Here is a 17,366-nt window from a genome sequence, read left to right on the forward strand (position 1 = left end):
AATGATACCTGGCCTTAAGCAGAGAAGAGGTGTGATCACATTTTTATTTAAGAAAGAAGATCATGGCAGCCAATAGAGAGGTTTGAGGTTCCTTAATAGTTCAGACAAAGACAATGACTCCAGAAAGCAGTGGTGGTAGTGATGGATAGGAAGGAGCGGCCTGGAGGAGCATTTCAGAGGGAGCATGAAGGGCTGGGAAAGTAATGGGAAGAAAAGGTGAGGAGGAGGAAAGAGTCTAGGAGGACGCATATGAAGATGGCACACTGTCTGAGACAAAGATTGGAATAACAGGTTGGGAGCCCAAAAAGCTGTCTTGTGGATTAGTGTGGGGTCTTGGGCAAGAGAGGGCTGTAGCCCACAGTATGACCCCTTCTCACTGGACCCCATCCATGCCATTCCTACACTGCACGGGGCCATGGCTGGCATTCATGGGATGAACACAGTCCTCACTTCCAAGCTCTGTTCAAATCCCGTCTTGGGTGGGCCCATGCATACAGACCAGTGCTGTCAACTCTCCAAAGGGGCCGTTTGGGCAAGCAATTCTAGGATCCTGCATATCCAGAGTATGGCATAGAGGGGGCATGTGCTCAGGGTGGTAGCTCCCCGAGCCGTGAGGACTCCTCCCCAGCGGAAGGGATGCAGCTAGAGAGGCCCAGAGTTGGGCCTCTAAAGCATGGGCTCCAGGAAACCTACAGTCCTAGGGAAGGTGCTACTGATGTGAAGGAGCCTAACTTGGTCCCGAACACATTCTAGATTCTCATTGAATACAAATTCTCTCTCTTTTTTTTCACTCTTCCCTTTTTGCTAGTCCATTTTTCTAGAATCTAGAAAGCCAAAGTCAGAAGAATCATTCCCATTTCTAAGAACCCTGCCTCTTGGTTAAAAACCTTCTGTTTAAGAGATAAAAACCTCTCTTGCCCCCAAACATCATCATAGATCATTTTGTCTGCTCCAGACCCACATATCTACTTCTATCACAGCATTTACTAAACTTTAGGTGAACATCCTTTGTTTGTCTTTCTCTCTATTGGGCTGTGAGCTCCTTGGGTCCAGAGGACATGCTCTTTTATTCTCTATTACCCTCCCAGTGTCTCTCTCAGAGCCCGATCTGGAGCACATGCCCAATACATGCTGGTGACGTGAATAAAGAAATGAATGGATGCAGGAAACTAGTCTCCCTCTTGTTGGAATAGGAGGGAGGTATAAACCTATGGGGACCATTCCTCTGGGCACTTTCCACACACTCTCTGCTGCTGCTTCTGGGGAGGGATTGCTGCATATGCAGTCACTTCATCCACCATAAACATCTTGGGTGTGGGGCAGGGGTTGAGTTGTGGTGGGGAAGAGCAAAGAGATAAAGGCAGATGAGCCATAAAAAAAGAGGGCTGTTCTGTTTGTCACATGCCCAGCTCTCATCTCTCACCCTTACTATGGGAACTCCCACACCCCTCACACCTGGAGTTTCCTAGCACAGTACCTAGGATCAGCATCCCCAGACCATGTTCCACCAAAAAGTCAAAAAGAGAAGGTCCCTATTTCTTCTCCACTCTGGAAGACATGGTGCCTTCAGGTGAGAAAGGAAGAATTAGACTTTGCTATAAAAATTCTGGGACTTTACCACCCTGTGGAACTTTAAAGAGTTGGCTTTTTGTTTACAGTGGTGTAGGGAGATGAGTGGGGAACAGTTTGTAGATGCATCACAAATAATTGAATTAGTGAATCAGGACCTAAAAATACTGTGATTGCTGTTCTTCTCAGAGCACCTCCTAAAGAAACTAGTTGAGGGGAAAAGAGCCCCCATTCTGAAATACGAAGGATCATGTAAAATAAAAAGTCATTTGGCCATTTGGCTTCTTGTAAACAGCTCACCTCCTTGTGACCATTTCTACCAAGGTCAGAGGGGAGCAGTCACAGGTCTCCATCGCAAGGCCAGATAAGGGTTGCCGGGTGACACTTCTCCCTCACATTCAGATTCAGTTACTTCATGCATCTAAGTCAACACTGGGGTTGTTAGCAGTGCTATCATTTAAAGAGCAACGGGAACTCTGCATCAGAAGAATTCATACTTCTAAAGCTAAAACCTGAATGTACTAATTTTGCAAGCACAAACCCTCAATTAGCCTCTAAGATTGGTACTCACTGTAAGTCCTTGGTCTCCTTTTGGTCCTTGTAACCCCTGCTTAGTGGAAGAAGAGTAACAGTCAGTACAGGTTGAAACTACATATTTAACTTATAAAGTTACAGTAAGACTTTAAAAATCACTTCTTGCCTGTCTTCCTGGCAATCCGGGCTCTCCAATTTCCCCTTTGTTGCCTTTTTTCCCCACATCACCCCGTTCTCCATGCTCTCCCTTTAAAATATAGTGAAAAGACAAGTTTAGAATGTGAATTATAAAGCCAAATAAGAAAAACTCTGAAATTTTGTTTATTTATAACTGGTATCTCTTGAAAATCTGTAGTTCTTGTTGCTACAAATGTATGATAGAAATAAAAATTGGGGGCATTTTATTTGCATCCCCCCTCCCCCCCAGGTACCATAATATAATTCTATATGAACCAGAGATCTCAAAGTGAAGAGACCTGAGGTACCATCAGATCAGCTTACTGTCTTCAGGAAGTCCAACTATTATATCTTTTACACCTGAGCTATCTGGTATCTTCTACATGTTATATTGTAAGAATTTATTCCTTTATCAGCCTTCTTTTGAGAATGAAGAAAATGAGATTTTGTAAAGTAAGCATGTTCATAGTTAGGAAAGGAAATGCATAAGAATTCACTTTCAAATGGATTTTTTCCTCTGAGAGTTTTGTAAGGAGAAGACTAACAAGAGTAGGAGAGCTCTTCCAAAGTTCAAGTTAGTTGAGATCCTAAGCCTAAGCATTTTTTTAAGGTCCTGAAATACTTACCTTCTGGCCAGGGAAGCCATGGCCTGTCATGCCCTTTGGTCCTGGAAAGCCTTGAGGTCCTTGCTCCCCCTACATACAATATAAGAAAGGGAGATGTTCCTGTTAATTTTCCAAGTTAACTCAGAATATTCTTTGGGTGAGATTTATACTTGCAGTTTCAAAACTGTGTTATAGCATTATCTAAATTTGGGGGGGGGGGGTAGAAATAAGAATATATATGTCATATGGGCTCAGTGCTTTGCTTGTGAAAGTTTAATTGCCGAGGGCAGAGTAGAAGCGAGGCAGCTTGTTTATAGAATGTGCCTATTACTGTGGTGTAAATATTCCCACCTTGGCCTATTTCAGACTATGAACATCATATCAATCAGTTCACAAATAACAATCAGTTGTTATTTCAGTTGTGACATTGATGGTGATTTTTATACTCTTCTTTACATTTTTCTAAATTTTATTTTATGTTAAAAACATGCATTATCTTACTAACAGACAAAAAAGGATATACTAGTATCTCCCTCTAATTAATGCCAAGGAGTTGTTTATATAATTATCATACGCTGTTAATTCCATCCCTGATAATTTGTGGCAACATGAACCTATCTAAATTTAGTGCCCCCTTAATTCAAAAGATAAAGATTTTTTCACTTCAGGACTTGTTTTTAACTTTCCCCACCATATCTTAACGTTATCTCCTGCTCCCCTGCCCCTGCCCCTCAAACCACCCAGGTTTAAAGTGTTTTTATGATGTTGATCTTGAAACAGGAATAATCACTAATGAGTATACAGAGTCATAGTACTAATGCTGCTTGGATCCTACATGCAACCCTTACTTAACTCTAGATCGTTATTAGCAACGGGTCTGTGGGCAAAGGTCTGAAGGACCATGGGCTCCTGGGATCTGATTTGCTTGCTTACTTTCAGCATCGTTCTCAAAGGTATCACCCTAGAATCACTGGTATGTTTTAATAAAAAGACCAACTAAATGAGAATCAAGGGGAGGGGAGGGGGTAGGGGTCAAATATGTATTTTGTTATAGGCTTGCAAAGGCTTGACAGCCACTACTCCAGAAAGCAGGATGGGCTTTAGACAGTGACTCCTGGAAAGGGCCACAGAGGCTTGCTTGGAGACCACTGTACCTTTTTTTAATTGAATTTATTGGGGTGACATTGGTTAATAAAATTATATTGGTTTCAAGTGTACAATTTTATAATGCATCATCTGTATATTGTGTGCTCACCATCCAAAGTCAAGTCTCCTTCCGACACCATTTATCCCCGTGTTACCCTCTTCTAACTCCCCCCCACCTGTTCCTTACCCTCTGGTAATCACCATACTGTTGGAGACCATTGTAACTTAGAGTATTAGTATTCCTGAGCCCCCTTTTCTAGCTCATGCATGAGCTTTCAAGCTTTTTAAGTCAATAAAATCCTTTCTTTTTGAAAGTGTTATAATGAAATATTTCAGACACACACAATTTACAGGAAAAAAGACAAACATTTATCTATATACCACCATATTAAAAAATGAAATAGTACAGATACTATTGAAACTTCCATGTACCCAGTCTCATTTCCCAAAGGAGAGAGGAAATCTCTCACTGAAATATATATGCATCACTCATATCCATGTTTTTATGCTTTAGCTACATATGTGTAGATTCTAACACAATGCACAATATTATTTTTAATAGTTCAAACTTCAAATAAGTGATATTTATGCATCCAATTTGTATTTGAAATCTCAACACTACCTATATAAAATTTATCTGTGAATATGCACATGGTTCCAGTTTATTAATTTTCTCTCTGTACAGTATTCCATTGAATAACTAGCCTACAATTTATCCATTGTCCTAATGGTCGACATTCGGGTTGTTTCCCTATTATAAACAATGCTTCAATGAACACTTTTATATATCTTTGCACGCATCCCTAGAGGGGGTCCCTTTCATTAAAACAAATCTTACATGGGAGAGAGCAAAATAAAGTGAATACAAGTGGAGACTCTCTTGTTGAAGTGAAGTGCTCAGTTCTTCTTGGCCCATCCTAGCCCCTCACAGGAAGTTGGCTTGGCTGAACTCTTGGGTTCTTTTGGTCTCTGCCATGTTGTATTTCCAAATTAATGCAAAGTGTGGGGTTACAGTTTTGCCCCCTCAATCCAACTCTAGAAGACTTCGAACCAGTTCCTTACAATGGTCAAATTGCAGAGAACTCTCTCGAATGTCTTTTTCACCCTCGTGACCCTTGAGCCAGGCACAATGCCTTAGCATGCGGGAGCACAGTGACTGTTCATGCAGTATTGTGCATGGATGTTCTGGTCAACCCTGGAGACTCACCCCTGAAGGAGGAGTGCTCCCTCTCTTAGTTGCTTAGTTAGAGGAGACAGGCAGGGACATGGGTCTGTTCTTACCAGGAACCCTGGTGGTGCTGGGAGCTCCAGAACCCTGGATAGGGATGGGTGCCAGTTAAATATAAAGCCCCAAACACTAAGCCAACACTCAGATTCCAAGCTGCATAGTTAAGCAGAAAAAATGAGAGAAGGAAAATCTGTTCTGCTTCCAAAGATGGCACTGTGAGCACAGGTGTAATGGGAAGGAATAGGCGGGAATGTGCGGATAACACAGCCAACCCCATCACGCCTGCTGAGAAACATGCTCTGCTAAGAGTTCATCTGCAGCCTCACCCTGCGTTTGAGCGTAGAAGGGCCTGTCTACGTACAGACTAGGTGACCAGCCCAGAGTGATGTGAAGGACAGTTGAAGGATATCTACCTGAGAGTCTCCCATCATCGTTCTAATTAAAGAAAAAAAAATTTTAAGTATAAGAAAGATATCCTCTTAACAAAGATGTATCAGTAAATGATACTTTGGCATGGATTAGTTTTCTCCAGTTTCTTCTGTGAAGGTGACTGAGAACTACTTCATTCAACCAAGTACCTGGTTAAAAGGTAGTTTGGGGTAGTCAAGGAGATGTATGAGGCCACTGGTCAAGGAGTCAAGAGGCTTCCTAGCCACGTGTACGGGAGGTTAAAGGTTCATGGGAAAACACTAAAAGGAAACCTATGGTTGCCTTTCCCCACCCTAAAGGACAGAACAGTGTGGCAGACAGAGGAGACGATGAATTATCACCGGGGATTATATATTCAGAAAAAGTGGGTCCAGAAAGGACTTGATACCTTTCTGACAATTATTTAGAGGAATTATTCCTTTTACAATCTTTCAGATTCCTGCAGCAGCTGATATAGAAAACGTTCAATAAATGTTTATGACTAACTAGCAGCTTTTTAGAAATGATACAATTTCCTAATAAAGTTAAAAGCTGCTGTGTCTTCATTGCTGAGCCCTGAGGGGGAAACTACCGAGTAGCCAATTATCATGTGAGGATCAGCTCCATGTTCAGGAATTTATTTTGCATTATTTAATAGTATAGACATTTTATATACAATTGTTAACACTGTAGCTATTCCAGGCAGCTGGGTTTACCTATAATAAAGACTTCCACCCCCCACCCCATTTAATCATCAGTTTCCCTTCAAAATACTTAAAGGCTTTCTATAATTTTTCAGAGCAGACTATCTGGCTAAAGCCTTTAAGCAAGTAAGTCCTTGCCTTAGCTTGGCAGAGATGAATGCCATCCTATCAGATTTTTTTACTTAGAAGGGTCAGGAAAATGATATACAATGATTTCTGCATGAGTCAGAAGAAGCTGCAGGAAAGAACCTGTCTATCTGAGGGTATAATTAAATCTAAATGTCAACCCCAGCTTCTTCTCCACTGCTTCATACTCTTGGATCTGTCCTGTTAAAGATGTGATCTTTTTAATTTTTCATATGATTGCTTGTTCTCTGGGAGAGAACTTTCCAAGGAGAATGCGCAGCCACCTGAATATTTTAAAATATTTTTTTTTTCCATTACTGATATGTCAGGAAACAACAGCTTTTCTTTCCAAATGTTTCCTTAGTAAGGTAAAATTCATAGATGATAAAAAAATATATAAAATATTTTTATATAAAATATAAAATAAAATATAAAATAGATGTCTTCTAGTCAGGGTGTAGAAAACCAGAAAGAGGCTGTTTTCCTTCTTTAAACAACAACAAAAGCTGTTAACTAATCTATGAAATCACAACTTTTCTCAAATCCATCATAGTAGAGCTGTGCTTGCAAGGCAACCAACTAATTCAAAATCTCAGGAAACACAGGCTCCCCCCAGGAGAGGTAGGACGCTGCTACTCACTTACCTGCTGGAAATGCCAGATGTCATCCACGCTGGTAAGAATTCAAGTAACAATTTTAACAAATTGCTGAAAGCTGAGTGTGGCTAGTGAGAGAGGGTAGAACCCCTGGGAGCTTCAGGCACAAGGGAAATTCCTACCCTCTCCCAGGCTTTTCTCTGGGGACCTCCGCAGAGCTCAAGGAAAAGGCTGGAGACAGGGCAAGTCCTGAAGCTCCTAGTGGTGCAGGCCTAGGGAAAGGCAGCACAAGTCCTCCAGAGAAAGGCCCAAAGCCCCCTGTGGCACAAAAATCTTAAGCTGCTGAGGTCAGTGCGGCAAATACCGGCACTTTTAGGGCACAGAGGAAAACCCATGGAAACTGGGAAAAAGAACTAGAATAAAACCTGCAGAAATGCAGCCTGGGCCTAGGCCTGTAGAGAGGCCTTATTCCTTGGGGACGGTCAGGAAGCCATCCTCAGCCCAGACCATTAGAGGCCCTCTATGCATTTTCTGGAAATTATAGAACAGTATGTACTTAGAAGGGTGCATTTTTCCATATTTAATTTTTCACTAAAAAATGGGGGGACATTTTTTAATTAAAAAGAATGAACAGAACACTTGGAAAACCAAATACAGTTTGTAGATTAAATAACAGTATATCAACAGTCATGTGCCACTAAACGATATTTCGGTCAACGACAGACCACATATAAGACGGTGGTCCTATAAGATTCTAATGGAGCTGAATTTTCTGTAAGAAATGGATGGCTATACAGTTGAGGCGGATTTTTTTTCTCTGTTGAGAGCAGTATCTGTGGGGCTTGGGGACAGATTCCCTCTCACTCACTGCATCTTAGTTCTGAGTGCACAGATTACATCCCAAGCAGTCGCCACTGACCCGTTTCAGGGAGAGGGGCCTGTCCCCCCAGCACTGTGTATTCAGAGGGTATGCAGCCCTCCCAGATCTAGCTTTATGGTCTTCGGGGTACACTGCTGTAAATTCTTTGTTGATCCTGCGCAGCGACACAGGTCTCAGGAGCAACCTTAACAGAATTAAGTGTCACTGCCACTGTAGTAAAGGCTTTCTGGGGTAGTGTGGGGCCAGCCCATCCCGGCATTTTTGGAAACATTTTCAGGTTGTAATGATGTAAAGCATAGGTTTTATTTCATCCATCAGTTCGATGCCAGAGAGAGCCCTTTGTGCCAGGTAGGGTCAATGGAAACAAAACCAGATTTCCTATGTCAAAATACTGAGTCCTCAGTTCTACACCCTCTCCATGTTAAGCACCCTCAATTTTTATGAATACCACAAAGTTACTTAATCTGACCACTGCTCCAACGTGCAATAGCCAAACCACATTGTTGTGACAACCCCCTGTGACCCTTTATGTCTCCATTCTGATTTCTTAATCCTCCTGATCCTCAGGCCACCTTTCACTGCCCCTTGACAGTCACTATTATGGTGATCTACATCTTACACATCCAGTTTCTCCTCAATATTTTAAATCATTCCAGCTCACATCCCTGTTCATATGCAGCATTGACAGCTTTCGATGTTCTGTCTCTGACCCTCTTGGAAGGAAGCAGGAAGAAGGCTTGTGGGGCAGAGTTTATCAAGTCAACAGTAGTGGACAGGAACATCCTAGCCTTCACAGTCACTCACCACTCACTCACCCGGAGCAGCTCCCAGTCCTGCAGGCTACATTCATGTTAAGTGCCCTATACAGGTGTACCATTGTTTTTTAATCTTTTATACTGTATTTACTGTACCTTTTCTATGTTTAGATACACAAAGACTTACCAATGTGTTATAATTACCTACAGCATTCAGTACAGTAACATGCTGTCCAGGCTTGTAGCCTAGGAGCAATAGGCTATACCATTATAGCCTAAGTGTGTAGTGGGCTATCCCATCTAGGTTTGTGTGACTCTATGGTGTTCCCGCAATGACATAATTGCCTAATGATGCATTTCTCAGACCATATCCTTGTCTTTAAGCAACACATGACTGTAATAATTTTCTGATGTTCATAATTTTACTGTGTTATGTAAGAGAACGTGCTTGTTGTATAAAAAGTACTAAAGTATTTAGGGGTAAAGGGATATTGTATCTTCAACTTACTCTCATGTGTTTCAGAAAAATAATAATGTGTGTGTATACACATGCACACACAGAGTTTGATAAATCAAATGGGGTATGTTAACATTTAGGAAATCTGGGTAAAGGGTGCATGGAAATTAATTCTTTGTACTATCTTTGCAACTTTTTTGTAAGTCTGAAATTATTTTAAAATAAAAGTTAAAAATTAAAATAGACCTGGCCGGGTGGCTCAGTTGGTTGGAGTGTCATCCCATACACCAAAAAAAAAGGTTGAGGGTTTAATTCCTGGTCAAGGCACATACCTAGGTTGGGGTTTTGATCCCCTGCTGGGGCATAGATCAGAGGCAACTGATCGATGTTTCTCTCTCACATTGATCTTTCTCTCTTTCTTTCTCTCTCCCTTCCGCTCTCTCTAAAATCAATTAAAAAAACACATCCTTGTGTAAGGATTTAAAAATTTTTTAAATAATATATAAAATGAATGAATGAACGCACTGAATGGTTGCAAAAATATATCCTCTACCAATGCTAGAAGAGCTGAAGCATATGAGTATACAGGTACTTTACCAACCCGACGTCGGGGAACCCAAAGGCTAAAAGATCACCAAAAAACCTAAAGCAAAGACACAGTCATGGGTTTCTCCCTACCCAGAGACAACTTCTGCTCTTTCAATTCAGGAGGCCTACAGGTTACCAGAAACATGTTGCCCTGGGTTTACACTCATACCAACTTCAGTTCAACCCTTTAAAACAGCAGTAGCATTGTCTCACTTGGGCACAGCCAGTTTGTAAGCCCGATATTGGTGATCTCTCACCATACTATGACTTCATCTGTTTGGGGGTGATGTATATGCTAAATGAGAAAGTGGGACATCTGGGCTGCACAGCCTGAAAGGGAGCCCTCAGCTACCACTTTCCCTCCCGCTCAAGTTAATGCCTCTGAAGTTCCCTCTCTCCTCTCATAGGTAATAATAGAGATGATTATTTAGAACAGAGAGAGAACTCATTTCACATTTACAGAAGAGTACTAGGAATCCACTATTGGGGGAAATTTTTTAATGCCTTCTAGGATTTCAGCACTTGCTTATTGCCTCAGCTTAAAATGTGGATGGTAAGAAATAAAACCCAGCTATGATACCTAAATGAGATTTTGGCCCAAGCTCAGGCTCACTTCAGTGGAAACACTTCACCATTCTATTTTTAACTTTACACACTTTTCTTTTTACTGTTGAGCTGCTTTCTTATCAATTTTCTTTTCTTGCTAAAAGTAAAAGGGCTCATGTCAAAATTAGTAAAAGGTATCTCCAGTATTTCTAGCTCAACCAGAAGCTTGAGTTTCTTCTCTATCAAGATTTGTGGTCCTGTCTTAGGAATTGCAGAGATCTGGTTACATACTGAAAACAAGGGAAACCTCTGGCTAACCTTCAGTCATAGGTCAACGGGAACATTCTAGGCTGTGAGCTCTTGTAGAAGCTGTGAGAAGAGGAAGTATTTTACTTTTTGACCGAATTTTCTTTGCAGGATGCAATCGTGCAATCATATTAAAAACCTAAACCCATCCCATCATTTTGTAGTGACCCCCAGAACACCCTAAACTAAACCAATTTATCATCCCTCTGTCTCTCTTCTTGTTTGCCTTTGTTTCTGACGGTGATTAGTGTACTGTTAATTAGGAGCCAGGGGAATTGTAAATTTCAAATGGGAAGTAAAAGCTTAGCCAAGCAGCCTTCTGCCAGCTTGAATAAAGAAGCCAGTATTGTATTAAGATGTTGATTTAGTGGGTAAATGGTAGAGTTAGCAAACCTCAATGACCTGCCTTGAATAGTCATCTAGTATTTGGCCTGGAATCCAGGAAGCACTCTGTACTGAAAGGGATTATTTTCTTAAGCTTTGTGGGCACAGTTCACTTTAAAAGGAAAATGGTATTTTACAAGTGGCCTATGGAGTACATATCATTGTACACGTAGATGAAGGTGACCCAAAGACCCTTAGAACAAGTGAATGGCCTGGCATTTTGGCATTTATCTCCTCCTTGAAGTTCTGATCATAATAATCTGTTGTAACCACTGCTGCCACTTACCGTGTGCCTATGTGTGAGGGACTGAGCTAGGTAATAATAGAACTAGACATATTCTTACTTAATTTCTATAACAACCCTGGAAGAAAGTATATAAATGATAAAACCGAGGCTTGTATCTGATTTCACAGCAATGCTTTGAACAGTAATTCTCTCTCCCAGTGCAAAGCTGACAGTTCCCCCAAAGGCTCAGCTGATTTTTATTTCTCAGCTGTATCTTGCCATGGGGTGGAAGCCAGGCAGTTTCCTCATCTCTAACCTGAAAATCAAGAGCTTCCAGTTTCATAAAATCCTTTCCTTCGTGGAACTGAATTCTTCTAACCTAATGTCCCATTTTGATAAGTTAACATTAAAAAATGGGGACTAAGACAGCCTAGTTCTTGCTCAATAAAGCAACCTAATCTAGGGATTTGGACATGGACACCTCTGGGGGACATTATTCAGTCTACAAAAGTGACTTTTTATCTGTCCATGCAAAAAGTAAGCTAATTGTTATATTTTCTGTAATTTACCTTAACATATTTCAGTTTAGACAGTATCATGAATATGCGGATGTGCAAATTAATTTAATTTACACTCTAGGGATGCTGACTTAACATTTGAAATACCATAATCAATAGTCCACACATCAAATACATGTGCTTCAACTATTGCTATCTGAATTTGTTTCAGAGGGATGATAAATACAATTTATCCTTGGGGGGAAAAAGAGGTGTTCAAGACATGCAGTGGCTAGAAGTACAGGAACCTCATCCTTGTGTGGATGGGGTATAAGAGCCAACTGAGCCCACCAGCCAGATAGTTTTGGCAGAGCAGCCTCACTTCAGAGCTCATTCCGAATCGGTGCCTCCTAGTCTCATCCCACGATGCAGAATCCCTTCGCCTGACCTGACTAAAAGGTCCACTGGCCCCATTATGAGGATATTATTATATTTGCCTCAGAGTGATCATTTTGTGCAAAGTGCTTGTTGAAGTGCTTAAAAAGACAGAGAATTGGAGCTCGGACCAAGCTTTCACTACATGTTTTTTGACATGTATGTTAGTAAGTAGCAGAACATAGAATCGAATTCTGCCTGACACTTGTTTTAAACAAAATACGCCACCTAATAGCCAGGTTGTCTAGGACAGGGCAGGCAACTCCTACTGACTACTGATAGTCATCAAAAAGAATCTGACAAATTGTTAATGTCCAAGTTGACCAAGCTTAGCTCGCAACAGTCATAGCCAAACGTGCTCGATTTGGGCATATTTTCCCCATCACTCCTCTTAAACTTTTAGTCCCTGCTTTCATTTTTCTGTTTATATCTACCTCAGATGATAAACTGGTTGAACAAGTAGCACATGCATATTTGCAAATAATCTCAGCACTAGGCACTACTTGATGGACTGTGTGATTGCTTCGTGTATACATGTGCTCACTGTTATGATTTTTCTACCCAGTTCACAGAATTTAGTCCCATTGTTTGATAATAAAACAATCCTTAGTAGTATAAATGCTAGAATTGAATACATTGATAGATCACAGTGAAGAGAGTATCATGGCTTCTAGGGGTTTTATCAGATGGATTCAGTTGTAAAAATTGATACGTCCTACCCTTCTTCCTAAATAGCCTTCAGTAAACCTGCCAAATGTCATGAATATCTTGCATGTTATTTGAATATATTTGCATCACAAATGATGACTAGAAAATGACAAGGTTGGCTTTATAGCAGTTGCCTGTGCTAGAGACAGGGGACTCAGGAATGCTCCCTTTGCTGCCTCTCTGTACAGCGCAGTCTCCTGGGTGGTTGGTCTCATTGCCAATGTCTCTCTGGGTGCTGTGTGTGCCCTCAAGGTAGGTGCCTGCCTTGGCCCTTTTACTTTTGTATTATCCTTAGCAATCTTGTTCACATCCATGGCATCGATGGTGACCCTATAGGGATATCTCTAATTTTCTAATCCCCAGTCTTGTCCTGGACTCTAAGCTCCAGGCCTAATTTATATCTGCTTTCTAGACCTTTCCACTTGCTAGCCATTTCAGAACCAAATCTATCAAACACAGAAATTCTATTTAGCCTCATCTATTTCTCTTCCTGGCTCTCCCTCTTTCACTCACCTCTCAGTCTTCCAGGCTTGGGATTTTGTGTCTGACCCTGTCTGTGCTCCCTGAATATCCTCATTTTCAAGTCCCAGCCACCAAACACATCCAAGGGGTCTTCCCTGACTCACCCTTGCCCCACCAAGAGTGATACCCCCAGATCAACCCCACCTCTCTTTAACAGGTGTGGTTGCTCATATTCTTTCTGTCCTGTTTATCTTAAACTCCCCACGCAGAGGCACTTCATCTTATTTCTCTTTCTATCTGCTGGGGTTCCTATTTCAGGGCCCTGCATATCATACGGAGCTAGAGAGAGTGGATGTGGAGGCTGGCTATCATTTTGGTAGAAGTTTCCTGTCTTATTCAGCTTCACAAACCCCTATAGGTACTTAACTGCTTCTCTGGTTCACATGAGGCAAATGCCATGATAAGCTTTTGGGGATCGATGTGGAAAAGAGGCAACAGAATAGAGACACATGGGAAAGCGCCAGCCAAGATTTCAGGATGGGGGTCAACTGAAGGAGGTATTTATACACAGGACCTCCTGCTTTGGGGCTCCTAGCACAATATTCAACCCCTGTGTACAAATTCGCTGAATGAAAGGATTCCATGAGATGTTGTATGCCCTTCAAATTGCTCTTCTCTTTTCCATGTATCAGTTCATCAACTGACAGGAATGGGTAGTGAAAGGCCTTTGCCTCCTTTGTCTGAGTTAATACCGGGGTAGGCCAAATAATGGCTCCCAGAGATACACAGATCCCAGCACCGGAACCTGTGAGTGTTATTTTATATGGGAAAAAAAAATCTATAAATTCCAAACATCCCAAAATATATGTCATGCATCCTTGGACATGCAGCTGAAGGGAAGATTCTAATTAGAATTAGCTAGGCTCGGGTGTGCATCGACTTGAGCAACACCACGAGGGAGTGTATGGTGGGAGTCTTTTTTGTTCAGATGGAGAGAAAAAGTGCAGCAGGCAGCTCTGTACATGAGCAAAAGGCAGCAGCTCCAGATGTCACAATGAATGTGTCTCAATGGTCACACATTTAGTCGTGAAGGCTGGGGAAAGGGAAACTTGTTTAGGCCATATGTTACATGTTTAATTATATCAAAAAGAATATTCCAATGTGACATTCAGCCAGGTCTTCCCTTAGGCTTAAGTTATTTCCTCTTAGTAGATTTGGTGAGGTCTGTTAACTTGTGAGGTGAAACCAAGAAGACACCAAGGGGTGGATTATCCCCACCTTTCATCCTATGATCTCCTTTGGCCATGCTGGTGACCTCCAACCCACTGTAAGCAGAGAGCCTGCTGTGCCCACACTCTTCCAGATCAGGCCCCCAGCCATCTGGACACTTAGATTGCTGCCCCTCCCATGCAGAAATTCTGGACACATTATTGACACTGACTCCTAAAAGCCATAATGAAAATATATTGCTTTTCAATTCTTGTATTTGAGATGCGAATTGCAGGATATATGCCTCTGTGTTGTTCTAGTTTTATCACCTGTCAAAGAGGGTTATAGCTACTGAAAGACAGTAGCTTTCTATAAACTGGTTATTTTCTACTACAGATTAAAAGCACTAAAAGGACTAACAACTAATTGTCCTCTCAGAGAATGTCTTTCACCAGAATTCACAATATTAGCTTCTCTATTGGTCTGTTTCCGGATATGCTATGGGGATTAAAGAAGTAATATTTATATAGTTCTATGAATTCCTTAAATAAAAGTATGATAGGCTTATTTCACTTAGCATAATGTCCTCCCGGTTGCTTCATGTCCTCACATACGGCAGAATTTCCTTATGGGGGGGCTGGATAACAGTCTATTACATCTATATACCACATTTTCTTAACCCATCCCTCCCTCAAAGGGCATTTAGGTTGCTTCCACCTCTCAGCTGCTGTGAGTAGTGCTGCAGTGAACACAGGGTGCTAAGTGAAAGAAGCCAGTCACAGGACAACTACTGCATGACCACTTGGGTGAGATAACTAAAATAGTCAAACTCGCAGAAGCAGAGTAGAAAGAGACTAGGACGGGGAACTGAGGAGAAGTTGTTCAGTGGGTGTAAAGTCTTAGTTATGCAAGATGAATAAGTTCTAGAGATCTTCTGAACAACGTAATGCCTCTAGTGAACAATACTGTATCGTGCACTTAAAATTTAGGTGGGTGGACCTTATGTTAAGCGTTTTTACCACAATAAAAAATAAAAACAACAGCTGAAAATAATAAATTTGTCTAAAAAAGGAAATGATAAATATATTCAAGTGTATTTTTAATAAAATAAAGAAAATTAATTTTTAAAAGCTGGAAAAAATAAAAGTATAATAAAGCCTTATCATTAATAGTTCCTGTAGGCAGTCCTCAGTCTCATTCATTTATATGCCCTATTTTTCTTTCTCATTGCTTCCAACTTAACACAATAGGAACTATTCCTGACAATTCAAATGCACTTTCAGAGGGGCAGAGCTTGCTCATAATGGAAACTTTTCTCTTGATTTTTCCCTGCAACATTCTTTTAGACTGTCTTCATAAGCTGCTTAATGACAACTTAAGAGTTGGCCTTGATATGCCCTGGCTGCTGTGGCTCAGTTGGCTGAGTGTTATCCCATGCACCAAGAGGTCACCGGTGGGATCAGTCTCTGGCAGGGGGCGTCCAGGAGGCAGCCTATAGATGTTTTTCTCTCTCCCTCTCCCTTCCTCTCTCTCTAAAATCAATTAAACATATTTTTTTAAAAAAGAGTTGGCCTTGATATACCACGTAACATAGATGTGGTTGGCATATCTGAGGCAAAGAAACAGATTGAAATAATGTGGAAAGATCCATAAAGTCTCAGTCTCCTATAAAAACACACTTTTCAAGGAAATTCAGTTATTAGCAAAGTTAACTCAGGTTTTAATTGCATAATACTTGCTTCAAGCAAAAAAACATGAGTTAAAGTTTAACAGTAAAAGATAAATATATGTACAATAAAATTGTATTTACAAATTTTTATAAGCCTAGATTCATGCTCAAAGTAAAGTAGAAACCCACATCAAAGGATTAGCAGCAGCAAAAAAATTCACAGGTAGGCATATTTCAGTTCTATATAAAGAAGGAAAGTCTACCAATTATAGCTATAGAATAAGCCTTTCCAAACCCAATGAAATGGAAATACTACTACAAGTGTTGGAATTACAAGAATGTTCTCTGCAGCATTATTTAAGGAAGGGAAATACATGAATTATGTTACATCCATGTTATGGATTACTACATGGCTGTTAAAAATATAGTAAATTTTATGGATTGATTTGGAGGGCTATTCATGCTCTATTAATGGGGGGTAGAGTGGGAGAAGAAAGTTGGGGAAATTCTGTATAGAATGATTTTAAAGGCTGTCATGCTACATATGTGTATGTTCCCAGATCTATGGAAAATATGGAAGCTACACACCAAACTTCAAACAGTGGCAACCTTTAAAGAGTAGGACTGAGGAGAAAGGAGACTTTCACAACTTTACATAATTATAAGGTATTTGGATTTAATACAAGTATGCATTATTTTCATTTTAAAAAGTAACAAAGCTTCTTGAATTTGTTACAAGGTCATTGAAAAACATACAAGAAAGGAAAACACTTCCCTGGAGTGTCCAAGGAGAGTCTGGATGGCCAGATGCCCCTTAGAATGTTGTAGAATAGATTCTTGTGTTGGACTGGGGGGAGCATGGTAGTGGAAACCCCCTCTAATTGAAAAGATTAAGGGCATGCCTCTAGCAACTTCTTTTCCTTCGGCATAATGAATATTTCCTTGTTCACTAGATCTTTCCCATCAGCCTCTATGATACCATAATATCTTCCATCTTAAATAAAAATTCCTTAGTCTCACATATCACACTATTACTCCATTTCCATGTGCTCCTTTTCAAAAGTGTTGCCTGTATGCTCTGTCTTTACTTCCTTTCTCACCATTAACTCTTTGGGGGAAAAAATTATTTTAAAATAATTTGAAACTCACAG

At 40.7% G+C, this 17,366-nt stretch overlaps 1 protein-coding gene across 1 annotated transcript in view; it reads right to left on the reverse strand.

The window, feature by feature from the left end:
- The window catches only part of COL28A1 (collagen type XXVIII alpha 1 chain), a 139,362-nt gene that overhangs the window by 18,469 nt on the left and 103,527 nt on the right, over positions 1-17,366 (reverse strand). Inside the window, exons 28-30 of the mRNA XM_081147142.1 lie at positions 2,907-2,975; positions 2,270-2,350; positions 2,141-2,176 (exon numbers count right to left, since the gene is read on the reverse strand). Of these exons, the coding sequence (XP_081003268.1) occupies positions 2,141-2,176; positions 2,270-2,350; positions 2,907-2,975 (186 nt within the window). The remainder of the gene's footprint in view (positions 1-2,140; positions 2,177-2,269; positions 2,351-2,906; positions 2,976-17,366) is intronic.

The sequence above is a fragment of the Miniopterus schreibersii genome (genome assembly GCF_964146895.1).
Source record: "Miniopterus schreibersii genome assembly, chromosome: 9".
Lineage (NCBI taxonomy): Eukaryota > Metazoa > Chordata > Mammalia > Chiroptera > Miniopteridae > Miniopterus > Miniopterus schreibersii.